General features: G+C 51.8%; 2 protein-coding genes across 9 annotated transcripts in view; both read left to right on the top strand.

Moving 5' to 3' along the window:
* KIF17 (kinesin family member 17) overlaps positions 1–14,321 on the top strand; it is a 47,656-nt gene extending 33,335 nt beyond the window's left edge. For 4 of the 8 annotated variants that reach the window (XM_042996416.1, XM_042996414.1, XM_042996409.1 and 1 more), the window contains 4 exons: positions 7,730–7,988; positions 9,246–9,316; positions 12,560–12,677; positions 13,597–14,321. In XM_042996416.1, coding sequence (XP_042852350.1) covers positions 7,730–7,988; positions 9,246–9,316; positions 12,560–12,677; positions 13,597–13,775 — 627 coding nt within the window. In that variant the 3' untranslated portion in view covers positions 13,776–14,321. Of the gene's footprint in view, positions 1–7,729; positions 7,989–9,245; positions 9,317–12,559; positions 12,678–13,596 lie in introns of those variants that run through there. The other 4 variants (XM_042996415.1, XM_042996410.1, XM_042996413.1 and 1 more) reach the window with 2 other exon arrangements.
* A 2,375-nt stretch (positions 14,322–16,696) lies between these two features.
* Positions 16,697–24,250, top strand: DDOST (dolichyl-diphosphooligosaccharide--protein glycosyltransferase non-catalytic subunit). Its single transcript, XM_007083749.3, has 11 exons — positions 16,697–16,968; positions 17,178–17,288; positions 20,533–20,619; positions 21,430–21,533; positions 21,668–21,762; positions 22,047–22,140; positions 22,408–22,556; positions 22,924–23,071; positions 23,550–23,670; positions 23,779–23,885; positions 23,977–24,250. Exons 1-11 carry the CDS (start codon positions 16,815–16,817, stop codon positions 24,124–24,126), a joined length of 1,320 nt encoding a protein of 439 aa, XP_007083811.1. The 5' UTR covers positions 16,697–16,814; the 3' UTR covers positions 24,127–24,250.
* The last annotated feature ends 1,213 nt before the right edge of the window (positions 24,251–25,463 follow it).

The following is a 25,463-nucleotide window of genomic DNA, read 5'->3' as shown; positions in this document are numbered from 1 at the left end:
GTATGATCTCGACCTTTTTGTGCTTGCTGAGGGCTGATTTGTATCCCAGTATGTGGTCTATTCTGGAGAACGTTCCATGTGCATTGGAGAAGAATGTATATTCTGCTGCTTTAGGATGAAATGTTCTGAATATATCTGTTAAGTCCATCTGGTCCAGTGTGTCATTCAAAGCCATTGTTTCCTTGTTGATTTTCTGCTTAGATGATCTGTCCATTGCTGTGAGTGGGGTGTTGAAGTGCCCTGCTATTATGGTATTACTATCGATGAGTTTCTTTATGTTTGTGATTAATTGATTTATATATTTGGGTGCTTTCACATTTGGCACATAAATGTTTACAGTTGGTAGGTCTTCTTGGTCTATAGACCCCTTGATTATGATATAATGCCCTTCTGCATCTCTTGACACAGTCTTTATTTTGAAGTCTAGATTGTCTGATAGAAGTATGGCTACTCCGGCTTTCTTTTGTTGACCATTAGCATGATAGATGGTTCTCCATCCCCTGACTTTCAATCTGAAGGTGTCTTTAGGTCTAAAGTGGGTCTCTTGTAAACAGCATATAGATGGATCTTGTTTTCTTATCCATTCTGTTACCCTATATCTTTTGATGGGAGCATTGAGTCCATTGACGTTTAGAGTGAGTACTAAAAGATATGAATTTATTGCCATTGTGATGCTTGTAGAGTTAGAGTTTCTGGTGGTGTTCTCTGGTCCTTTCTAATCTTTGTTGCTTTTGGTATTTATTTATTTATTTACTTATTTATTTATATTTTCATCTTTTCTCCCCTCAGAGAGTCCCCCTTAAAATTTCTTGCAGGGCTGGTTTAGTGGTCACAAACTCCTTTAATTTTTGTTTGCCTGGGAAACTTTTTATCTCTCCTTCTATGTTGAGGGACAGCCTTGCTGGATAAAGAATTCTTGGCTGCATGGTTTTCTGATTCAGCGTATTGAATATATCCTGCCCCTCCTTTCTGGCTGGCCAAGTTTCTGTGGAGGTCTGCTGCAAAAAGGTTTTTTATTTATTTTAAGACACAGAGAGAGAGCAAGGGAGGGAGGGGCAGAGAGAGAGGCAGAGAGAGAATCCCAAGCAGGCTCCGGATTTTCAGCACAGAGCCCAATGCAGGGCTCGAACTCACAAACCGTGAGATCATGACCTGAGCCGAAACCAAGAGTCGGACGCTTAACTAACCAAGCCACCCACACGCTCCTTTTTCTTTTCGTTTTGATTGAAGTATAAACATACAAATCACAAATATGCAACATAATTCATTTCTGCAAAGTGAATGCGCCCATGAACCCAGCACCCTCATCAAGGAACTGAGCATTAAGAGAACCCCAGAAGTTCCTGGGCCCACCTTGGGTGGGGGGCAGGGAGGTTCTCACAAAGGCAGTGACTTCTGAGGTGGGACCTGAGCATTAAGAAAGGCCGGGCCCTGCCGTATGTCGTGACCTGAAGGAAGAGGCTTCCAGGCCGAGAGGGGGGCCAGTGCGGAGAATGTCAGTGGCTCCAGGAGCAGAAAGGACGTGAATGGACTGAGCGCAGGGAGTGAGGACAAGGCAGAGGAGGACGAGTTGGCACCTGCTTCCCTCGGAGCGCCCTCAGGCGCCCTGGGCCCCATCACGTCCCCCTCGGCTAACCCTCGTCCCCACCCACACCACCAACCGAAGGATCTCGCCAAAGTGGAAGCTGATGCTTTTCTCTTTGAACCTCTGTAGTTTTTAAATTTTCTTGGCTATTTTCATGCTTTTTCTTTTTCTTTTTTTTTTAAGTTTATTTATTTATTTTGAGAGAGAGAGGGAGGGAGGGAGGGAGGGAGAGAGAGAGAGAGAGAGAGAGAGAGAGAGAATCCCAAGCAGGCTCCACACTGTCAGCGCAGAACCCCATGAGGGGCTTGAACTCATGAACCGTGAGATCGTCAGCTGAGCTGAAGTCGGACCCTTAACTGACTGAGCCACCCAGGCGCCCCTCATGGTTTTTCTCAATACCCTTTTTATGTTTTCAGCCAAATCTGTTCTTCCCAGGATATCTTGTAATTTTTCTTTAATTTTTAAATTTTTAAAATTCTTTCTGGAGTTTGGTTAATGTCTCATTTTACACCTTCTTCACTTTTTCATCCATTTCCACTTTAAGTGTTTGGATTGCTGACTTGAAATTTCCCTATGTGAATTTAAGGAAATTTTGTGCACGTTGGGATGCTGGGTTACATTTTGGTTCTGCGTGCTTGTGCTCTGGGGGGGAATTTTCTTCTTCTGAAATGCTTTGATTTTCATTTTCTGTTTCTCATAGTAACTTTGATTAGCTGCTTCTGCTCTTTTCTGTTTATTTCGCAATGTCTTGTGTTTTCTGCACTTTCGGTACCAGCTGGAAGCAGAGGTGAAGGTTTGGGCTGCTGGCTAGGTTTGCTCAGTCGATAGCACACTCTTCTGTTCGTATGGTGAAGTGCAGTGTTAAATACACGCCGTCCCCTATTGCTGCGGTGGCTGGCATATCCCCACAAAGAGAGTTGTTTAAAAGAACACAAATTTATTATCTCGCAGTTCTGTGGGTCAGGATCCAGCTCCCGCATGGCTGGTTCTTCTGCTTAGAATTCCACAAGGCTGAAGCCAAGGTGTTGGCAGGGTCAGTTTCCTTCTGGAGGTGCTAGGAAAGAATCTGTTTCTAGGACACCTGTTGACAGGATTCTAGCCTATGTGGTTGTAGGACTGAGTTCCCATTTCCTCACTGGCTGGCCGCTGGGGGTCATTCTGTTTCTAGAAGCTGCCTGCCTTTCCCAGCTCGTGGCCCCCCTGAAAGACAGCCACGGCCAGCTCCTCCCAGACTTCAGCTCTCTCACTCTACCCTTGTCTCCTTTGTCTAAAGCATCTCTTCTAAGGCCAGTCCTCTGCCTGGCTCTCTGCTCCCCTCCTGCAAGGCCCGTGTGGTTACACTGGGCTCACCAGATGACCCGGGGTGATCTCCCTGGTTTAAAGTCAACAGCTTAGGGGGCACCTGGGTGGCTCAGTCGGTTAAGCGTCCAACTTTGACTCAGGTCATGATCTCACGGTTTGTGAGTTTGAGCCCCGCGTCGGGCTCTGTGCTGACAGCTCAGAGCCTGGAGCCTGCTTCCGATTCTGTGTCTCCTCCTCTCTGTGCCCCTCCCATGCTCGTGCTGTGTCTCTCTCTGTCTCTCAATAATAAATAAATGTTACCAAAAAAAAAAATTTTTTTTAATTAAAAAAAAATAAAGTCAACAGATGAATAACCTTACTTCCATTTGCAAAGTGCTTTCTACCGCATAAGATAACATATTCACAGGGGTGCCTGGGTGGCTCAGTCAGTTAAGTGTCCCGACCTCAGCTCAGGTCATGATCTCACGGTTCATGAGTTCAAGCCCTGCATTGGGCTCGCTACTGTCAGGGCAGAGCCCACTTCAGACCCTCTCTCTCCCTCGCTCTCTGCCCCTCCCCCACTCATTCTCACTCTCTCCCTCCGTTTCTGTGGGAGGGGTCACTGTGTCTTTTGGGATTTTCTCTTGTTTCTGCAGCACTTCTGATTTCCACCTCCAGGGGCCTCCCATCTCTAAGCACCCTCCAGAAGCAATGCCTTGCAGAGACTACAAGAGTCTCTGAGTCTACAGAGACTTGCAGAGACTCAGTCTTGCAGAGACCAGCCCACATTCCAGTCTCTTCCATCAGTTTCGCAGTATCAGATCCATTATTGGTATTTTCCCACTCAGAGTGGGGCTTTCTCTTTTGGGAGGTGATTTTATCTGCCTTCCATCACCCTGCCTTCCCCCTTGCACACTTTCCTGGGTGCTTTCTGCTCCTCCTTGCTGTGGGCTGGGCCCACGAGCTGTCTGCTGGACTTCTGGTTATTTCGAAGCTGCTGGTGTTCTGTCTTTGGGTCATGAGGCTGGGCTCAGGGTGGTTTTATTTTCTCTCCTTGCTCAGTGTGTTGTTTTGGAGGGCCTGTCTGGAGAGAATCAGATTTATCCCCTGTCATTATCCCCAGGTATCCAGAACTTTTTTTTAACTTTCTAAAAAATTTATTTATTCTTCAGAGAGAGAGAGAGAGCACACAAGCGGGAGAGGGGCAGAGAGAGAGGGGGCAGGTGGAGAGAGAGAAAATCCCAAGCAGGCTCCGTGCTGTCAGTGCAGAGCCTGATGAGGGGCTCGAACCCACAGACTGCAAGATCATGACCTGAGCCGAAATCAAGAGTCGGATGCTTAATGGAATGAGTCATCCAGGCGCCCCACTTTTGTTTTTTAATATAAGCAAATACGTGTGTGTGTGTACAAATCTGCTGTGCATACATGTACATGCCCTCCCTCTTCTTCGAAAAAGTAGCTACAAACACGCTTTCCTCCGCCTTGTCTTTTTCACATGATGATCCATCCTGGAGGTCCCTCGGCAGCGGTATCTAGAAATAAGCCATTCCTTTTTACTGCTGGGTGCTGCTCCACTGTGAGGGTGTGTCATTGTTTATTCCAGCAGCCCTCTCTCTCTCTCTCTCTCTTTTTTTTACGATGTTTATGTATTTTTGACACACACACACACACACACACACACACACACACAATCTGAAACAGGCTCCAGACTCTGAGCTGTCAGCACAGAGCCCAGTGTGGGGCTCGAACCCACGAACTGTGAGATCATGACCCGAGCTGAAGCGAGATACTTAACCGACTGAGCCACCCGGGCGCCCCTCCAGCAGCCCTCTCTTGATGGACGTTTGGATTTTCTATCTTTTGCCAGGGAAAAGTGCTGTGTAGTGAATAACTTGTGCACACTGCTTTTGTATTTAGGGTAGGTATACATTGGAATCGATTCCTCCAGCTGGACGGAGAGGAAAGCATATGTGACTTTGGTAGCTTTTGCCAACTTCTCCTCCCTGAGGGTGAATCCCTTTGCGTTTCCACTAGTCCGTACGAGTGCGCTTTCTCACAGCCTCAGCAATGTGCCTTTTGCTTACTGTTGAGCAAGGCTGAGCCATTCCTTCCTATGTTTTAGGGACGGCTGCCGTTCTCCCCCTCTGTACTGGGCTCGCTTTATGTATGTATGTATGTACGTATGTATGTATGTATGTATTTGATATAATTTATTGTCAAATTGGCTTCCATACAACACCCAGTGCTCATCCCAAGTCTTTTGACCCCTTTTCCGTAAGGATGCTGCTTCCTTTCCTTCTCCGCTTGTAGAAGCTCTTTACAGCAGGAGTATTGTAATTTATATCACGGATATTCATATTCCTTGGTCGGTCGCCAATTTCTTCCTCTGTGATGTAGAAAGATTTCTGTTCCAATTTCATTTGTCTTTTTACTATGCTTTATGGTATTTTTGCCACGCAAAAGTTTTTTTTAAGTTTTACTTTGTCAAATTAATTGACTTTTTATGGGGCGCCTGGGTGGCTTAGTCGGTGAAGCGTCCAGCTTTGACTCAGGTCATGATCTCGTGCTTTGGGAGTTTGAGCCCCGCGTCAGGCTCTGTGCTGACAGCTCGGAGCCTGGAGCCTGCTTCAGATTCTGTGTCTCCCTCTCTCTCTGCCCCTTCTCTGCTCATGCTCTGTCTCTCTCTGTCTCAAAAATAAATGAAAACATTTTAAAAAAATGAAGAGAAACAAAGAAAAAAATTGGTGGAACTTTTGGCAGAATCATGTTATATTTATAAATTAGCTTGAGAGTATTGATATGTTTATGAGGTTGGATTTTCACATCCGGGAACACGGTATATCTCCTGTTAGTTCAGATCAATTTTTATGTCACTCAGGAGTGTTTTGTAAATTTCCTCACATAGGTTTTGAACATAATCTTGTTAATTTCACACCTAGATATTTTCTTGTATTTGCTTTCCTCTGTGGGGTATCCTCTCCCATTACATCTTCTCACTGGATTTTATTTGTAAAGTGAAGACTAGGGCTTTAAAAAGTATCTTTAAAAAGTCATGTGAACTAGAAGGGAACACCTCTTAATTCATTCTATAGGCCCAATATCACCTGATAACAAAACCATACAAAGACATAACAAGAAAACTACAGACTAATATTTCTTATAAATATAGAGACAAAATGCTCCACAAAATTCTAGCAAACCAAATCCAACAACATGTAAAAAGATTGTACATCATGCCAAAGTAGGATTTATCCTAGGAATGCAAGGTTAGTTTGGTATCCAAAAATCAATTAATGCAATATACCATATCAATAGAATAAAAGACAAAACCCATATGATCATCGTAGTAGATGCAGAAAAAGCATTTGAAAAAACCAACATCTGTTATGATAAAAACACCCAGGAAGCTAGAACTAGAAGGAAACTTCTTTCTTCTGATAAAGGGCACCTATGAAAAATCCACAGAAAACATCATACTCAATGGTGAAAGACTTAATGCTTTCCCCCTAAGATGACAAAGAAGACAAGTGTGTCTGTTGTCAGCACTTCCGTTTCACAGTAGGTTGAAGGTTCTAGCTAGGTCACTTAGGCAAGAAAGTGATTTAAAAGGCATTGAGTTTGGAAGGGAATAGGTACAAGGATTTCTATGTGCAGATGACATCATCTTATGTAGAAAATCCTAAGGAATCCACTAAAAAAAAAAAATACTTCAGCAAGGTTGCAGGATACAAGATTAATAAGCAAAAAGCAATTATATTTCTACGTACTCTCAATGAACAACCTGCAAATGAAATTAAGAAAACAATTCCATTTATAACACATCAAAAAGAATAAACTACTTAGGAATAAATGTAACAAAAGAAGGGTAAAACTATATGCCAAAAATTAGAAAACACTGTTGAAAGAAATTAAGAATACCTAAATAAATGGAAAGACATCCCATGTTCATGGATTGGAACATGGATTTAATATATTTTTGAAGTTTATTTATTTATTTTGAGAGAGAGAGAGAGCATGTGTGAGTGGAGAGCAGGGGAGGGGCAGAGAGAGAGAAGGGGAGAGAGAGAATCCTAAGCAGGTTCTGCACTGCCAGTGCAGAGCCTGACGCAGGGTTCGAACCCATGAACTGTGAGATCATGGCCGGAGCAGAAATCAAGAATCAGATGCTTAACCAACGGAGCCACCCAGGTGCCTCAAGAAATAGAGCATTAATTGCCCACCTGTGTCCTACCAGATAGCCTCTGCTTTCAACTGGTTACATGTGATGACCATTCCCATGAATTTGAAACATCCTCCTTCACTGATCGAACTGTACCTGCTCTTTAAGGAAACAGACTATGCACCCAGGAATCTTGGGGCTCAGGGAGAGCATGGTTACAGTTGCAGCTGGGAGTCACCTGTGACCAGGGCAGATCACAAAAGTCTAGAATCCATGGTCAAATCAGGATGGGTCTGACTCTTAAGCCAATGCGTGTCACGTCGTAACTTGACCGTGAGCACTGAGTCTGAGAGTTTACGGCTCTGCTCCCCTTAGGAAAAGGATTTATACAAGTCTCTGAGACTTTTTAAGAAGTGGTGACTCCGCAGTGTTATGTGTGGAGCCTTCTAAGAGGCTCCTAGATAAAACGTGTTTGTGTGGGGTCGTCTCCGAGGGCTGGCATGGGGCGGGGGGGCTAAGGAGCAAGTCCTTTTCCTGTTTTCTTTAGAGCTGTGGACGCAGTAGGTGTTCGTTTAGTGCTGGTGGACGAGCGGATCGGCGAACAGATGACGGGTGCCCGGCTGAAGGCTCGGGCAGTGGGTGCCGAGGGTGGATAAAAGGGCTTGCTGTCTTCCCTGCTCGAGATCGTCACCCCCTGCTTTCAGCTTCGGGCGGCGGAGGTGGAAATCAAGGACCTGCAGTCGGAGTTCGAGCTGGAAAAGATCGATTACCTGGCCACCATCCGCCGGCAGGAGCGGGACTCCATGCTCCTCCAGCAGCTCCTGGAGCAGGTGCGGCCTCTCATCCGCCGCGACTGCAACTACAGCAACCTGGAGAAGATCCGGCGCGAGTCCTGCTGGGATGAGGACAACGGCTTCTGGAAGATCCCCGAGCCCATCATCGTAAAAACCAGCCTCCCAGTAGGTCAGGCGCTTGGCCGTCCCCTCGCTCTTCCCCACGGTTTGCCCTCCCGCAGGCTGACCCGGAGCCCGGGCTCCCGCCCTGCTGGCTGTGGGCGCAGCAGGCCCGGGGCTCCGGGCTCCAAAGCGAGGGGGGGCCTGAGGGAGAAGTCGTGTGGGTTGGAATTCGGGTTCCACCACGCCCCGTGTGACCCCTTTGGGACTCAGTGTCCTCGTCTGTGAAATGGGGATTAGTGACCGCACCCTCCGTAGACATTGCTGGGTGGCTTAACACGCGTTAATGCCCATGAAACCCTCAGCGCCATGCCCGGCACGTGCCAAGTGCACCGTACATTTTTGTAAAATGTTTATTTATTTTTGAGAAAGAGAGAGAAAGAATGTGAGCAGGGGAGGGGCAGAGAGAGGGAGAGACACAGAACTGGAAGTGGGCTCCAGGCTCCACACTGTCCGCACAGAGCCCGACACGGGGCTTGAACTCACGGACTGTGAGATCATGACCTGAGCTGGAGTCGGAGGCTTAACCGACTGAGCCACCCAGGCGCCCCCGTGGTACATTCTACCACTGTCATGATCGTCCCCCAGCATTATCCCCTAGCAACCCCATGGAGGACAAAGATTTTACATTTCGGGAGATGGAATCTCAGAGTGAGTGACTTAGCCAGAGTCCCAGGCAGAGCAGGGAGTTGTAGGACCGGGGATAGGACCGGGCCGTTCAGAGTTCCAGGCCTGGCTCACCTTCTGCTTTTGCCACTGACTTCCTGTGTGACTTTATGAAGGTCACTGTTTGTCTCTGGGCCTTGGTCCCTGATCTTCACAAAGGAGGGGCTGGGGGTCTGGAAGGCCCCTCCACCTCTGATGAGTCTGGGAGCACTTAGGGAGCAGCAGAGTCTTATGTCCCCTGGGGCCCCCAGTGGGCCTCCCGCCGTCAAGAGAATGTTCGTTTAGGTCCCGCATCCCTGATGTTTGTGGATGGCACTGACGCTACCCCTGCCCGAAGGCCAGCCGGCTCCACTTCCCGGGGTTCCCCCTGCCCCCACCAGCCTGCTGTGCTGTTAGACGCAGGGGAATGGCTGCTTTGACATCTGAGCCCTCCCATTGTCTGTTTCCCAAAGTCATCCCTTGGTTCGGGCTGGGAAGTGTACTCCCCTGGTCCCAGGCCTGAGCCAGTCCTGACCCGCCAGCTCGGGGACCTGTTGCCACCCACCCTGTCCCTCTGGCACTCAGACCAGGCAGCAGTGACTTGGGCTTTTGTTTCTCAAAACAGTTCCAACAGGGCCACAGAACAAGGTCGTCCGCAAAACCTCTGCCGCAGACAACGGTGAAGCAGGCATGGTAAGGCCTCTGTGAGAGGGGGTGAGGCGTGGGGAGCTGGCGGGGCTTCGTCCCCACCGTGCAGTGGGTGAGCATTACTATAGGGCACTGGGCTGCTTCTTTGGTCCTTGGATCTGGTATCATCGCTGGATTGTAGAGCTTGTTGCTGATCTTGACCTTGTGTCCAGGTTAACTGTTCCATTGGTATATGTTCAGTGCCACGTACATATCTTTGATTTAAACCCTTGGTACATGCATCTCAGTCACTTTGTGGCCGAGGTGGAGAAACTGCTTATGGAAGAGAAATCCATTGGTTTGAGAATCGGCGAGTCCATGAATTTCTTTTTCCTTTTTTTCTTAAATGTTTATTTATTTTTGAGAGAGAGAGAGAGAGAGAGAGATAGAGAGAGACAAAGACAGAGCATGAGTGGGGGAGGGGCAGAGAGAGACGGAGACACAGCCTCTGAAGCAGGCTCCGGGCTCTGAGCGGTCAGCACAGAGCCCGACGCGGGGCTCGAACTCACGAGCTGTGAGATCATGACCTGAGCCGAAGTCGGACGCTCAACCGACTGAACCACCCAGGTGCCCCTAGACCATGAGGTTCTTTTTTCTCTTTTAATTTTTTTTCAAAGTTTATTTAATTTTGAGAGAGAGGGAGACACAGAATCCAAAGCAGCTCCAGGCTCCAAACTGTCAGCACAGATCCTGACAAGGGACTCGAACGGTGAGATCGTGACCTGAGCCGAAGTCGGACACTCAACCAACTTAGCCACCCGGGCACCCCTACCATGAAGTTCTTGATCCGTGCAGGGTATTAATTTGTTGAGAGCTGCCTGTCCCAGGATTTCGCTGGAGGCTGGCAGGAGTCCTGGACCAGTGGTCATTTCTGTCTTGCTGGTCTGACAGGGTTTGGGAAGGTCTGAGCCTTAGGACCCACTTTCCTTTCTTACCTGATGTTTTCCTGGCAGAACACCAAGGGTTGTTAATTGCCTTGAGTTGGAAAATGGTTTGCATTCACAACTGTAGATTTATTCATGCTTTTAATTTATGCTTTTGTACACAATTCTCAATTCTTTAAGAGATGACAAATTTTAGTTTTCTACTGTCACGTGGAGAACATTAGGCCCCAGCAACATGTCACTGTGTGGGGAAAAAGTGCTGCAGTGTTAAAAAAAAAAAAAAAAAAAAGGGCCTACGCAGGAGTCTGAGCCTGGATCCTTTCTATGTAATTCTGGTGCCCAGACCCTGCACCGCCTCTGGCCCTCATTCAAAGCCCTTATGGCCAAAGGGAAAGTAGGAGGCAGCCCCTCCTGCTGGTGAAGGACAGAAGCTTTGTCTTCAATCCCAGAGGCCAGGCAGTACATTCTGGTTCCCTGGACCCTTGCTGGTGTCTTTGGACCAAAGGGCCCTCAGGGATTTATGACACAGTAATTGGGATTCTAAAGTCACTTTATTCTCATATCTCCCACGTTTTGCATGACAACAGAAATGTACCTCCCCAAAGCAGAGGTCAGAAAACTTCCCTGTGAAGCACCACACTCTTCTGTGTGTTTCCCCACCTCTTGGTTCTGCTTCCCTCGTTACGTTAGCTTCAGACTCAGGCAGGCTTTGGCTACGTGGCAGGAAAGGTGGCCACTGGCGATTGGTGATCCAAGACGAAGAGACCCAGTCTCTTACCACATCTTAACCAACACTTGTGGGAAGATTCTGATCAGTCGGCCTGGGTGAGGGGCCTGCTCTGAGACCAATGACTATGTCCAGAAAAAAAAAAATTTTTATTAAAAAAATTTTTTTAAATCTTTATTTTTGAGAGAGAGAGAGAGAGAGAGAGACAGAGTGTGAGTGGGGGAGGGGCAGAAAGAGAGGGAGACACAGAATCCAAAGCAGGCTCCAGGCTCTGAGCTGTCAGCGCAGAGCCTGACGTGGGGCTCGAACCCACGGACTGTGAGATCATGACCTGAGCCGAAGTCGGACACTCAACCGACTGAGCCACCCAGGCGCCCCGAAAAAATTTTTAACGTTTACTTACTTTTGAGAGAGAGAGAGAGAGAGCACATGCACACTAGTGGGGGAGGGGCAGAAAGAGAGGGAGGCAGAGAATCCTAAGCAGGCTCCCTGCTGTCAGCACAGAGCCTGACATGGGGCTTGAACCCACGAACTGGAGATCATGACCTGAGCCAAAATCAAGAGTTGGATGCTTAACTGACTGAGACACCCAGGTGCCCCTGGAAAATGTATTTCCTTTTCTTTAAAAAAAAAAAAAAATTTAACATTTATTTTATTTATTTTTTTAAAAAAAAATTTAAATGTTTATTTTTGAGAGAGAGAGAGAGAGAGAGACAGAGCATGAATGGGGGAGAGGCAGAGAGAGAGGGAGACACGGAATCCCAAGCAGGCTCCAGGCTCTGAGCCGTCAGCACAGAGCCTGACGTGGGGCTTGAACCCACGAATCGGGAGATCATGACCTGAGCTGAAGTCGGATGCTTAACTGACTGAGACACTCAGGCGCCCCAATGTTTATTTCATTTTTGAGAGAGAGAGAGACAGAGTGTGAGCAGGTGGAGGGGCAGAAAGAGAGGGAGACACGGAATCCCAAGCAGGCTTCAGGCTCTGAGCTGTCAGCACAGAGCCCGATGTGGAGCTCGAACCCACGAACCGTGAGATCATGACCTGAGCCGACGTTGGATGCTCAACCGACTGAGCCACCCAGCGCCCCTGGAAGATGTATTTCTGTGACTGGTTCAGTCTGGGTCACATGGCCAGTTGTGCAGCAAGGGGGTGGACAAGAGGGAGCGGTGGTATTACAGTGCTCTGAAGGATCGCCTCAGCGGGACCATGCCAAAGGGGAGAAGGGTAGTCCTTGAAGGAAGAGATTCAGGCTGAGGAAAACAAGTCCACTACAGTGGTGACAAATCACAGTCCTTGATGATAAGAGGTTGGGACCATGGGCTGAGTACTGTATTACCTGTTCTGTGAATGTGCCGAGATGGGTTGGGGCTATGGCATTGCCCTTGCCCCTGACGGAGAACAAGGCAAGGGCATACCCATACCAAGAGCAAACCAAGGCAAGGGCATTCCCATACCAAGGAAGGGGGGTTGGGTAGCTCTGGCTGGAGCTGTGGCTCTCCTGGCCTGAGCTGCCTGGACCCCACCCCAGGAGTGTGGGCAGTGAGGCTCAGGGCAGCCCCCAGCCCCCCGGGCCTGCAGAGGTAAGAACTATACAAACAAGGGGTCTTGACCCACAAGGATCTGGAATCTCGGCAGGAGGAAGACCGCTACAAGCTGATGCTCAGTCGCAGTGACAGTGAAAACATTGCCAGTAACTACTTCCGGTCCAAGCGAGCCAGCCAGATCCTCAGCATGGATCTCATGAAGAGCCTCGGTGAGTGCCCCGCCCACCTCTTGTCCTCCAGCCGCTCCCCGAGAGAGCCCTTCCTGGTCCTCTGCCGCCTGGGAGTCGCGTGATGGGTGGAGTGGCGTCAGGCCCGGGTTAAAAACCCCTTCCCATCTCTGAGCCTCAGTTTCTTCAGCTGTGCACTGAGTTGGGTATACCTGCTTCTCGGGGCTTAGGTGAAATGAGGTGGGCAAGCAGCCCAGCCCCGGGCCTGGCACGTAGTACGTGCTCAACGCACAGCCTCCCTCTTCCTGTCCCCCTTCATCTCTCGGCGGACCGCTGCCGTGTTTGGTGCCTCCCCCGATGCCCAGCAGGCCTGTGACACGCGGCTCGGTGCCCTGGCACGTGTTGCACGGGTCTGGCTCAGCTGCTCACTGGCTTCTGCAGATGCCGGTGTGGTGGCTTTCTCCCATTGAGCCAAAGGGGGCAGGCAGGGCCACCGAGGTGAAACACTTTTAAAAGCAAGAATTGCAAATCACTTCGTTCTTTCATTTCTAAAACCAAAATCAAAGACCACAGAGTTTCTAATAAAATATCAATGAAAAGCAAATCTCAGTCCTACACTGAGACTACTGAAGAGGTGGAATCCAGCAGAGTTGAGGAACAGGAGGGGAAAATGGCACAGGAGACAAATGAACATCAGTTGAGGACCCGGCATTGTGTCCATGTTGCAGAAGAGGAAACTGAGGCTCTGGGAGAAGTCGCTCCCCAAAGTTGGGCTCTGAACGCAGGCTTGTCTGGCTCGAGTCCCAGGTTGCCTCGATCTGAGCCTTTAAAACTCCACACTCCTGGTCCAAAGGCTTTTGGGGGCCCAGCTGTGGGACCAGGCCTCCGGCTGGGTGGAGCGGGCAGGGGTCCCCCTCTCCGTACCCCTGACTTACCTGCTCCTCTGCCCCCTTCTCCACAGCGCATCACAGCTCTCCCCCCGGCCTCAGCTCCCCACTCAACAACACCGCGGCCATCGTGCCCACCCAGGCCCCCGAAATGCCCCAGCCCCGGCCTTTCCGCCTCGAGTCCCTCGACATCCCCTTCACCAAGGTCAAGCGTAAGAAAAGCAAAAGCAGCTTCGGCAGTGAGCCTCTGTGAACTTGGCCTCCTGCTGCTGCCCTGCCTTTGAGCTTCCCGGAGACTGCCAGGCCCTCCCAGGGCAGCCCCAGCCAGGCCTCCTCCCACCTGCCCCCACGGTGTCCGGGAGCCCAGGGGGCCCCTTGCCCTGGGAAGAGCTTTCCCTTCCCTGTTACCCAGAGAGCCTCCTCTGCCCAGACCATGAGCACTTGGGAGGCTGGGCCACCCCCGCAGAGGTGCGCTCGGGCTGTCCACGCCTCGCCAGTGTTCCGCCTGCCACCTGCCACAGCCTGCCGGTGTTCCTCCGTGCCTCGATGGGCTCAGAAACCTCAAGGCTTTCACCAGCAGCCCCGACAGAGTGGGGAGCCACTTCCGCATGGATCAAGCACAGTGTGTTGGAGATGGACGATGGTGCCTCCTCCCCTTGCCTTCCTGGGGGGAAGCTGGGCAGCATGGGCACGGGAGTCCTGGGGCAGCTGTGCCACGCTGCCCTCTCCCGGCCGGTCTGTGGCCTAGAGGACGCCGCCCCGCATGAAGCTGCCCCAATAAACTGCCTTTTACCGATGAGCTCCCCTTCCCCGACCCTCTGACAGTGTCACTGGGGCCCCTCCTGCCACTGCGGCCTGGCCTTCACAGGGAAGCTCTTTCTGGAGCAGGGTTTCTTTCTTTCTTTTTAAAAAAAAATTTTTTTTAAGTTTATTTATTTATTTTTGAGAGAGAGAGTGAGCAGGGGAGAGGCAGAGAGAATCCCAAGCAGCCTCCACACTGTCAGTGCAGAGCCTGACGTGGGGCTCAAACTCACTGGGAGCTGCGAGATCACGACCTGAGCCAAAATCAAGGGTCAGACGCTTAACCAACTGAGCCACCCAGGTGCCCCTGGAGCAGGGTTTCTTAACTACCTGATGCCTTTTAAAACAAACGGGCTCCAGGGCTTCTGCAACTCCCCGCACTCATGACTACAAGCACGTTTTTCTGGGGAGAGCATCCGAACTGTCATTAGAGTCTCAGAGGATCCGTGACTCGGGAGAGCAGAGACCTTGTTTTGGAAACCAGAGGTGGTGTCTTGCCGAAACCCAGAAGAAGGCCACGTTTTGACAGTCCTCAGGGGCTGTGCTGGAACCGGATGCCCTGACGTGGCCAGAAATGAACCCAGGCCGCCCCAGTGGCTGAGGATACACCCCTCCCTTTGCTCATTGTATCCCAGGCCTGCCCTGCGGGAGGGCCCCACAATCTCAGGGAAGAGTCTTGGCTTTGGGTTGAAGATGGGCCTCACTGCACTCTGGGCCCCATCTGTGACAGGAGGAACACCTGCCTCCCAGGGGTATCGTGAAGGTGAAACGAGATCACGTGTGAGGTTCCCGGTACATAGCAGGTGCTCTGCGTTAGTCCCCCTCGTTCGTTCTCCTCCATATTTTGCACTAATTAGCGTGGTGGGTCCCACGAGCCACGTGCCTGGGCGAAGGAGCTCATGCCCTGGAGAAGCTGGGGTGGAAGGTGCTCTGGTAACCGGAGATGAGTTTAACCAGAGGCAGGCTGCGGTACACCATTGAGAGGAAGAAAGGTCAGGGCTTTATGGGGGGAAAAGCGTCCTCGTGAAGGGCGGAGCTACCATAAAAGCCTGGGAGGCTTAAGAAGGGAATGGCCGGGGTGGGAGTGGTTGCCGTGTGCGCAAAGGCAAGTGAGGAAGCGGAGTGTGTTAAAGGTTGGAGACTTACCGCATGGATAGTTCTGAGCAGAGCCGGAGAAGGAGGTTGCTGAGTTCAGTTTCAGTGGAGACCTGAGCGTGAGGAGCCCTGGGTGACCCTGAGCGGTGGGACTCCTAAGCCACCTACAGGCATCATCAGATCTGAGTTCAAGGTGAACTGATGTGGCATTGTATGCAGAAGGGTAGGAGGGCTGGGCTGGGACGCCCAGGGTGGGGGTGAGGCTTAACTCCCAGTGGAACCAGCCGGAGATGGAGAGGAGGTAGATTCAGTTAAGGAGATGGAGGGAGGGAGGTTCTGACTTTTGCCCCCACATTCTTTTGGGTGGGCAAGTGTGAAAGGTCAGAAAAGAACAGCTGCCTTCTGTCTCCACCGTCGCTATTTGCCCCAGGATTGTGGTTGGGACCCAGCCTTGGAGCTGCTTTTACTTAGACCCGTGGTGGGGCTGAGGTGAGCCAGGTGCCCCCATCAATTTAGAAGCTAGCATTACTGAGGGGAGGCTGAGCCACACTCGGCACGAAGTGCTTCAAAACCTGCCCCTGAGCTCCCGCGAGCTCAGCTTTTCCAAAAGCACGCAGGTAAGTGGGAGGGCTGAGCCTCGCTATTATTTCTATTTCCAGCCTAGGAAAGTGGCCCTGAGAGAAGTGAAATGCCCCAGCAGCAGGGGTGGTGAGAGGCGGAGCTGAGAAATGAACCCAGCTACAGCGTTTTCATCGGGAAGCCAGTTTGCCGCCTCTCCAGCTGCCTCCAGCATGGGCCACCAGGCCTGGTAGGTCAGGCCCGTCCCCAGGCCGCTGGGTCCATTAGTGACAGGAGATTCAAAGTATCCTAGCCCTGATCTTAGTTTTCCAACCCTTTCCTCCCTGGAGATGGAGATGGGGCCTGGTTTCTAGTCCTGAGTCTGCCCTGGGCCAGTGATGACACAGCCAGGGAGCATCGAGGAGGTGGTTCCAATTGGCCACCACCTCTCCAGGTCCCGTAAGGGACAAGCCCGCCTGATGAGGAGGCGGGATCTGGGCTCCCGGCGGGAGTCCGGCCTGGGCGGAGCCTAAGGGCGCTCGGCCTTGTTGATTGGCTGCGGTCGCAGAGCTGTCTTTCTAGGATTGAGCCTTTTCCTTTGGGGGGGCGGAACCTCACGCCCCTTCCGCCAATAGGATTCAGAGAGCCCGCCTCCAACCGGGGCACTTCCGGTGGTGCTAACCCGCTCTTCTCCCGCGCGGCAGCGGCTCGGAACCCCCGGCCACAGCCTACCCGGATCGTTTCCAGGTGTTACTCTAAGTCCACGAACTGCGATTGGGCAGCGTAGACGGGGCACTTCCGGTGCCCGGGTGCCTGGGTTCTCGGCAGGAAGCGCAAAATGGAGCCCGGCTCCGCGGCCCGCGCTTGGTCTCTCCTGTGGCTGCTGCTGCCCTTGCTTGGCCCGGTCTGCGCTAGCGGTCCCCGCACCTTAGTGCTGCTGGACAACCTCAACCTGCGGGAGACGCACTCGCTTTTCTTCCGAAGCCTGAAGGGTGAGACCGGGAGCCGAGGGGGCGGTGGGGGACAGTCGGGTTGGAAAGGCTCCCGAGCCCGAGGGCAGCGACCACCCTCCCTCCTACTGGTTTTCCACGAGGGAGCTGCGAGCTCTGGCCTCTCGCTTGCGGGGGCGGTCGTGACCCTTGCAGTGGTGGTTTCCCCTGGCGTGCCGTCTGCCTCAGCGCCCTGTTTTCTTCTCGTCCAGACAGGGCTTTTGAACTCACGTTCAAGACCGCAGATGACCCCAGCCTGTCCCTCATTAAGTACGGGGAGTTCCTCTATGACAATCTCATCATCTTCTCCCCTTCGGTGGAAGGTAAGTGCTGCGCGTCGCTCCCAGAACTGGGCTTCAAGGCCCACGATCGATCGCTTTCTTCTGGGTCTTGTGCATTTTCTGGGTCATGGCATGGGTCACCAGCCCTGGCACTGCTGCTGCCAGGGAGGAGGAAAATGTTCACTTCTAACCTGGGCCGGGGAGGGAACATCCTTTCTTAAAGACACAGCTGAGGGTTGTGGGGTCAAGTGTTGCACAGACCATGGAACAGCAGGCCCTGCTACTCTGGGAAGGGGTTTCCTTATAAAGGGCCTGATAGAAAGATGGAGAGCCCCCCCAGCCTGGGTTGGCCTGTGTGGATAGGGGAAGTGGCATGCTATTAATATAGTTTTGCCTACAGAAGCCTCCTGATGGTTGATTCTATGAATTCAGAAGGATTCAGTTTCAGAGTTGAAAAAGAACATGAGCCATAATCTAGCCCAACCCCCTATTTGAGGCTGGCTGGGTATGTGCAGGGCCTAGTGGAGGGCTGGTTGTGGAACAGAATGCATATCTTCACCAGATTATCCAAGTGCTACTTCGGTATTCCTGTGACAGCCTACAAGTTGTGCTCAGATGGATGGGGATGTCAGGAGACGGAAGGAAGCTGTGGTCAGACAGGTCGGGGGGAGGCTGAGCTAGGCTCTCGCTTTGGGAAGGTCAGAGAGCCTAAACAGTGTTTCTCAAATCTTAGTCATTTCCGTACCTCCTTCCTGATTTTTACTGTATTCCATATCACCTGTTAATAATTACCTAACGCTTTCTTTACATTGACCCCTTAAAAAAAGAAAAAAACAACAAACTGTAACATCATTTAAAAAGGAAGCTAGTAGTGAACTCAATAGCACTACTAAAAATGGAAAACCAGGATCCTTACCTTTCAGTGGAAGGAACTATAAAGGCAATTAGCAAATGTTAAAGAAGTGTTAAGATCAGTATCAAACTAAGATATTCTCTTTGATGGAGCAAGCTTAGAAAATCGTTGGAAAGGCAAGAAGTCTCTCTGAGATTTAGTGTTGTTTAAAGCCCTGCCTCACATCACTGTCCTACCCTTTCTGCCCCTATCAGGGTAGGCCCCACAGGCTTACGTGTGCTGGTGGAGGCAGGGGGGTTCGGTGTAAGAGTTTGGCCCTGGCTCTGAGGGCCCTTCTGTGATACTGTAATCTCTGTTAGCCCTCTTGGGTGTGAGAACGCTGGCGTCCTTCTCCGTGTATCCCTGGGTTCCTCGCCAGCTCGGGGATTAGGAGGCTCTCAAGTCACATGCAGTGATGGTCACGGAAGAATGATCCTGAAAAAACAGGGTTCTATTTTATAGATGGGCACATGAGCTCAGGAAGGCAGAATTGCCTAGATTCAAGCCCAGGTATCTCTTACAGTCTGGGTTCTTTTCCTCTTTAGAAGGATTTCTCAACAGTGGCACTTCTTGACATTTCGGACTGGATAATTCTTTGTAGGGGGCTGTCTTGTGCACTGTAAGATGCTTAGCAGCATCTCCAGACATGGCCCTTCAGGGCAAAATTGCCCCTGGTTGGGAACCACTGTCTACTGTATTCTACCAGGAGCTGCTTTTGAAATTGTCTAAGACTCTGCCTGGCCTCTCTGTAGGCCTCTCTGTGGGTGGGTGGATAGATGGCCTTCTGGATGTAGGTAAAGTCCCCAGATACAAGATGTTCTGTCTGTGCCTGAAGGTAAGGGAAGTTGCTTTTTTGTCTTTCTCTCAAAATTACCTCTCAGAAAAGAGGGCCATTCTCACAGTTGCATCTTCACAAAGTCCTATTACGGACTCATTTCCGACTGGTAATGGATGTGTAATGGACAGACTTCCGTATCCGGTCTCCGCACATGGCACTTTCGTCCTTCCAGTTGCTTGGGCCAGAGATCTTGGGGTTGTCCTTAGCACCCCTCTCTCTCTCTCCCCATATCCGGCCTGTCACAGGCCCTGCTGACTGTGCCTTCAGGAGTGTAAGCCCACCCCGTCTCCCACCTCCCTCGCCCCTCCCTCCCCTTCCCCCCCCCCCCCCCCCCCCCCCCCCCCCCTGTTCCTCACTGCCCCGATTATCACGGTGGCCTTCTAATCCACTGCTGTGCTTCCACCCTGGTCCCCTGTACCCGATTCTCCACCCAGCTGCCAGAATTGTTCTTTAAGACTGTAAATCGGGGCATGTTGGGGTCGTGCTCAAAACCTCCAGCGGCTCCTCCTTATGGCCAACCTCACGGGGCCTGTAAAGCCCTGTGAGCTGCCCCTCCTGCTTCAGCACGGCCACGTGTGCTTTTGCTCCCCCCTCCCTACTCCGGCTCGGCCACACTGGGCTCCTTGCTGGGACAGGCTCACCTGCCTTGGGGACCTCGTACCTGTCATCCTTAACGCCCCCCGTGCTGCCTGGGTCACTCTCACACCTCAAATGCTACTTGCCCAGGTCTTCCCTGACTGACCTTTATATAATAGCTTCCCCCTCCCGCCTTTGTCCCTTTTTTGCCTTCTCTGCATGCACTACACGAATTCCTGAGCATTCCCTCCATTACTTTACGTTGAACCTCAGGGTGTACTTTGGGGAAGACTCTTGGTCCAGTTCTGGATGCTTGTGATAGTCACCTGACCGGACTGATTGACAAAACAAAGATCCTCTCATAAGTACAAACGTTGGAAGTTGAGCCTTTTTGGTGATCGCTTTAATAAAAGCAGTCTACAAACTGGTTCTGTCTCTCATGGATCTAAATCTGTAGGGTTAACAGGAAAAAACCGTGCGTGTTGGCAAATGAGTACTTGTGACCGCGTCGTCCTCAGACCCAGGGGCACTCTGTCTCAGTTGAGACGGAAGTGAAAATTGATGGGCTCTGGAAAACTGTGTTAGCCCAAAGTGACTCTGGCGAAGACAGAGATACTCATGTGAAAGGTGCAGGTGAGGAGTTTGAATGAAGTTGTATCATGAAATGTAGCTGAGAAAACGCAGCACTTCTAAACATATATTTTGAACGTGACTCCAAATGTATGTAAGTAACTTGACATCTGTAATTGGTAGGTGTTTGACTATATCGTCCATACTTCTGTAAGTTAAAAGTTTATGAATTCAAGTTGTTACTGTTGGATCTTCACTTTGGGAAGACGGGCATCTGTGGTAAATGTCTTTCTCGTTCTGGGCCTCTAGAGGGCTGTTCTGGGATGGACTGTGGCTAGTCTGTGGGCCACTCTCCCCCGCTCAAATGTCAGAGGGGCCGTCTGGGTCACCGAGTCTGGTGCTTCTTTCAGATTTCGGAGGCAACATCAACGTGGAGACCATCAGTACCTTTATTGACGGTGGAGGCAGTGTCCTGGTAGCTGCCAGCTCAGACATTGGTAAGTCTGACCTGCGAAGGTCTGGTGCTTTCCAGCGTTTCTCCAGGAAGCTTGGCAAGCTTTACAAATGGAAGTTGCCAGATTGGTGTTCACTGGGTGGGCCTGGTCAGGGAGCGAGGGAACTACAGAGCCATTCACCTCCTCCTGTGCTTTCCTGTCACCAGGACCAGGGAGATGTGGGACCTTTTATGGGCTGGGAACCCTGTTTTTTCCCAGTTTGGTTTTTTCCCTTTGTTTTTGTTTGTGTTGGTGGGCCTTCCCTTACAGAAAGAAAAGATGGGGCTGGCTACTTGGGCAGAACCCAGAGTAATTTGACAGATTGTTTTTTTGTTGTTGTTCCCTATTTTGGAAATTTTCAAACATACTTGGAAGTAGGGAGAGAGCAGTATTCTGGAGCCTGCACGCGTATCCCGCAGCTTTGGTTGGTGTCAGCACCCGGCCAGTCTCATTTTGTTTTTCCCAGTGTTGACAGACTGGGGTGATGAGGAGGAGGAGAGAAGTCCCGTGAAGCCAGGCTCATTCAGGTCAAGTCTGCCTGAGGTTATGACTTTGCCTCAATGGGGGGTTTTGTGTATTTGTGGGCAGAGGACCAGGTGGTTCTCCGTGTTACTGATTCAGGTTCTGACCCCTGCAGGCAGAAAACCGTGCTGTTGTCCAGCTGTCCAGTTGGGGCTGAGCACGGCCTGGGGAAGTGGCAGGGCCTAAGGGTGACTGGGAGAGGGTGAGTCACCAGGAGGCCAGGGAAGCGACACTGCTTGGCCCAGGGCCCACCTGTAAGGGTTAAACCAGGCATTTCTTGGGTCTTTGCAGGTGACCCTCTTCGAGAGCTGGGCAGTGAGTGTGGGATCGAGTTCGACGAGGAGAAAACAGCCGTCATTGACCATCACAACTACGACATCTCAGACCTTGGCCAGGTAATCAGGCCCGTTACCTTCCAGGTTTGGGGCCCTTCCACCAGGGCTCAGCCTGGAAACCGAGAGGGAGTAGGAAGGGAGTCCCTGGCGTGGAGGCGCCTTTTCCTGACCCCCATCTCCCTCTGTTGCCGCAGCACACGCTCATTGTGGCCGACCCCGAGAACCTGCTGAAGGCCCCAACCATTGTTGGGAGATCATCTCTGAACCCCATCCTCTTTCGAGGTGTTGGGTGAGTGAGCAGGCCCAGGGCGCTAGAAACCTGGGGAGGATGGGAAACTAACCCACCCTTGATGGTTTAGGGGCATTCCTATCCCTGGAGGAGAGGGGAGAGATTAATTTAGGACACTCAGAGTCAGACTTCGTTGTGGCAGCGAGAGGAGAGCTAGTGGCGTAGCAGGCGCGCGACTGCTGAGAAAGCAGGACTCGTCCCTGTGAAGAAGTGACCCTTCGGGACCCAGGTCCTTGAGCTCAGTTCTCAGGGTCCCTGTGGGGTGTTCTCCTTTGCTTCTGTAGGATGGTGGCCGATCCTGACAATCCTTTGGTGTTGGACATCCTGACGGGCTCCTCCACGTCTTACTCCTTCTTCCCGGATAAACCTATCACCCAGGTGAGGGGCCGTTGCAGCCTTGAGGCCTCCGGGTCCCGGGCCCAGCGGCGAGGCCCTTTATGTGAAGACGGGCAGGAGTAAGCAGGAGAGCACACGGGGCGGAGGCTGGTGAAGGAGAGGTTGCTGGGAGCAGGAAGGGGCAGAGGCGTCGGGGCCTCCGGTGCCGCCCTCAGGTTGACGTCCGGCCTGCTGTCCTCTTGCCCCAGAGGCCCAGCTGCCTGTCCTTTCCCCGGGCTCTCCTGGATGACAGCCCTCTGTTGTTCCCAGTACCCCCACGCGGTGGGGAAGAACACCCTGCTCATTGCCGGGCTCCAGGCCAGGAACAACGCCCGGGTCGTCTTCAGCGGCTCCCTGGACTTCTTCAGCGATGCCTTCTTCAACTCGGCGGTGCAGAAGGCTGCGCCCGGCTCCCAGAGGTGGGTGCTGGCGGGCTCGGGGGCGTGTGGTCTGGTGCTGGGGAAGGAGGAGCTTTCCAGCTGGAAGCGTCGGAGGCCAGGTGTCTTTGGGTTGAAGACTTCGTTGCTGTGTTGGTACCCTAGACTTTTCAAGGTGGCAGCGGCTTACCCGGAGATGTTTCAGCGAGTGTGTTTGTTGTGAAGGTGACCCCACAGCAACACCACCTGACCTCTTTTCCCTGTTCCCTTGAAGCAGGATACCTAGATACATATGGTCTCCAGGCAGAAGCTAGTTTCAGGCAGTTTGTCTCCATGGATCGTGACTGTCAGGCATCGCTGTAAACAAGTCGGTTCCGGGCCCCTAGCCTCCCGTTTGCCCCTTCTGCAGGTATTCCCAGACGGGCAACTACGAGCTAGCTGTGGCCCTCTCCCGCTGGGTGTTCAAGGAGGAGGGTGTCCTCCGTGTGGGGCCCGTGTCCCACCATCGGGTGGGTGAGACCGCCCCACCCAACGCCTACACCGTCACCGACCTAGTGGTAAGAGCGTCTTGGAGCAGGAGGGACCCCTGTGGTTTGGGCCAGGTTGCTTTAGCTCAGAAGCGTTTATTGAATATTTAGTGGCCTAAATAAGGATGAATAAATTAATCTCTACTCCTAAGAAAGCGTAGGTGCAGAGGGCCTGGTGCACAAGCCAGTGTCTAAAGAGGCGTGAAGAGGTGTGGGTTTGTCGTGGAGGTGTAGAAGCGGGAGGGCTTTGCTGGTGCGTTCTGCTGGTTGGGGGGAGAGGGGTGGAGACTGCAGTGAAGGTGGCGGCAGGGCTCCCTGATGGTGCCCGGCCCGTCTGCGAGTGGGGCAGTCTGGGTGCAGACGGTGGTGGTCCAGGGCCGAGGTGTGGAGAGGGGCATTAGCGGGATGGGGAGCGGGGGCTCGCCTGGGGGTTCCTGCCGGGTCCACGAGGGACTCGGTGCTGCTCCGAGGGTGGTGACTCCCCCGGCCGACCGGCCTGTCGTCTCAGGAGTACAGCATCGTGATTGAGCAGCTCTCAAATGGCAGATGGGTCCCCTTTGATGGTGATGACATCCAGCTAGAGTTTGTCCGCATCGATCCTTTCGTGAGGACCTTCTTGAAGAAGAAAGGCAAGTAGTGCTCTCACGGGGGACAGCGGCAGGACGACGGTCCCGCGGTGCTCGCTCTCGTGAGGCTGACGGAGACACCCCTCCTGGTGGTCTCGGCTCCCCCCACAGGTGGCAAATACAGCGTCCAGTTCAAGTTGCCCGATGTGTATGGAGTGTTCCAGTTTAAAGTGGATTACAACCGGCTAGGCTACACGCACTTGCACTCTTCCACTCAGGTGAGCCAAAGTCACGGTCCCCTTTTCGGCCGGAGTGGGCCTCGCCTGGGCTGCTGAGTGGCCGGGGCCTGTCCCCTCTGTCGTGTTGCAGGTGTCGGTGCGGCCGCTCCAACACACGCAGTACGAGCGCTTCATCCCCTCGGCCTACCCGTACTACGCCAGCGCCTTCTCCATGATGCTGGGGCTCTTTATCTTCAGCACGGTCTTCTTGCACATGAAGGAGAAGGAGAAGTCCGACTGAGGCGGCCGAGCCCTGGGACTCCTCAAAACATGCAGATGGGGGTTACGTAGGGTTGGGTTGTCTTTTTATGGTGGTGTGTGTGTTTCACTTGTTTGTTTTTTTAAGCTGTGGGACAGTGGCAGAGTCTCACGGAGACACGGCACTGAATACCGTGGGGGTGGGGGTTGGGGGGTGATTTTTATGTTTTTTCCACCTAATGCTAAGTGGTATTTTCCATGTGTGGTCACTCTCATTTCTAAGATAAAAAGAAGCCTTGCCCTCCAATTTGATGTGGCTCCCGTGTGCTTTGCTGTGGTGGGGATGCTGTTCAGCAACAAGACACAAAATAGTAAGTGGCCTCTAAGTGTCGCCAACCGTATTTTCCTTAAGTGTGAAATCACGACACTTCCTCACTTCTCGGGGGAGAAGAGAAGGTTAATAACGCACTGAGGCCGGTGGGGAAATTGGGGTAACAGCGCTTGACTTAATAGAATTACAGAATTGCTTCTTTGAAAGGAACCTAAAATATACGTTCACCTTGCTTTAGTCAGTAGCTGTAGTCCTAAAAAGCAGGTGTAAAATCACGTGAAATCCCTTCCTCATTGTTCTCTATTACGGTGTATAAAGATCACTCTTAAAGCCACGTACTCAATTCAAAGCAAATAACGTCTTCTGCAGTTGAAAATGTGCATTTAATTCTTCACGATTTCTATAAGAAATGCTGGTCAAAAGGCTGATTAGCAATAAAACACTACACGGTTAACTTCCATTTCTTCATTACTTCTAGCTCCACTAGACTCGATTTAGTAGCTGGAGGAGCTCAGTGGAAATGCTTCCGCAGAGACACCCCAGAGCTTTCCAGAAAAGTGCAGAGGCTTCCTACTTCTCAGGCCTCACTGGATGTTTTCATTCTGACACCCGAATATACCGACCTGGGCAGATGTCTGCCTTAGCTCAGGAAGCACGCAGGCTGATTCATGGCTGCCACTCTCAGACAAGCCGCAGTCCCTTCCTGGAGTCATGCTCTGCCACCAACAGGCACGGCCTTGCTGGGCCCTCTGGAAGGTGGGGGGGAGGCACACGTCTGGGCCTCACTCAGCCTCACCTCCAGACCTAACAGAGCAGCTCAGCCACCGGCTTCGCAGAGGCCCTCCCGTGAGGGCTTTTTGTCAGCAGGTAACACCTCACTCCTCCTCCTCATTTGCCGCAGAGAATGCATGCCTCTGGCTGTGTGCTCCGGTCTTCTCACCTTCTATTAGCATTTACACACAAGGGGCCTTGTGATTAATCAGGGTGTCTTTTTAGAATTAGGCCTTTTGAATTCATCTAGACCAGGGGTTGGCAAACTCTGACGTGTG

This window comes from Panthera tigris, chromosome C1 (assembly GCF_018350195.1).
Source record: "Panthera tigris isolate Pti1 chromosome C1, P.tigris_Pti1_mat1.1, whole genome shotgun sequence".
In the NCBI taxonomy this organism is placed as follows: domain Eukaryota; kingdom Metazoa; phylum Chordata; class Mammalia; order Carnivora; family Felidae; genus Panthera; species Panthera tigris.
Note: the sequence above shows the minus strand (reverse complement) of the source record. Positions and strands in the feature narration are given on the sequence as shown.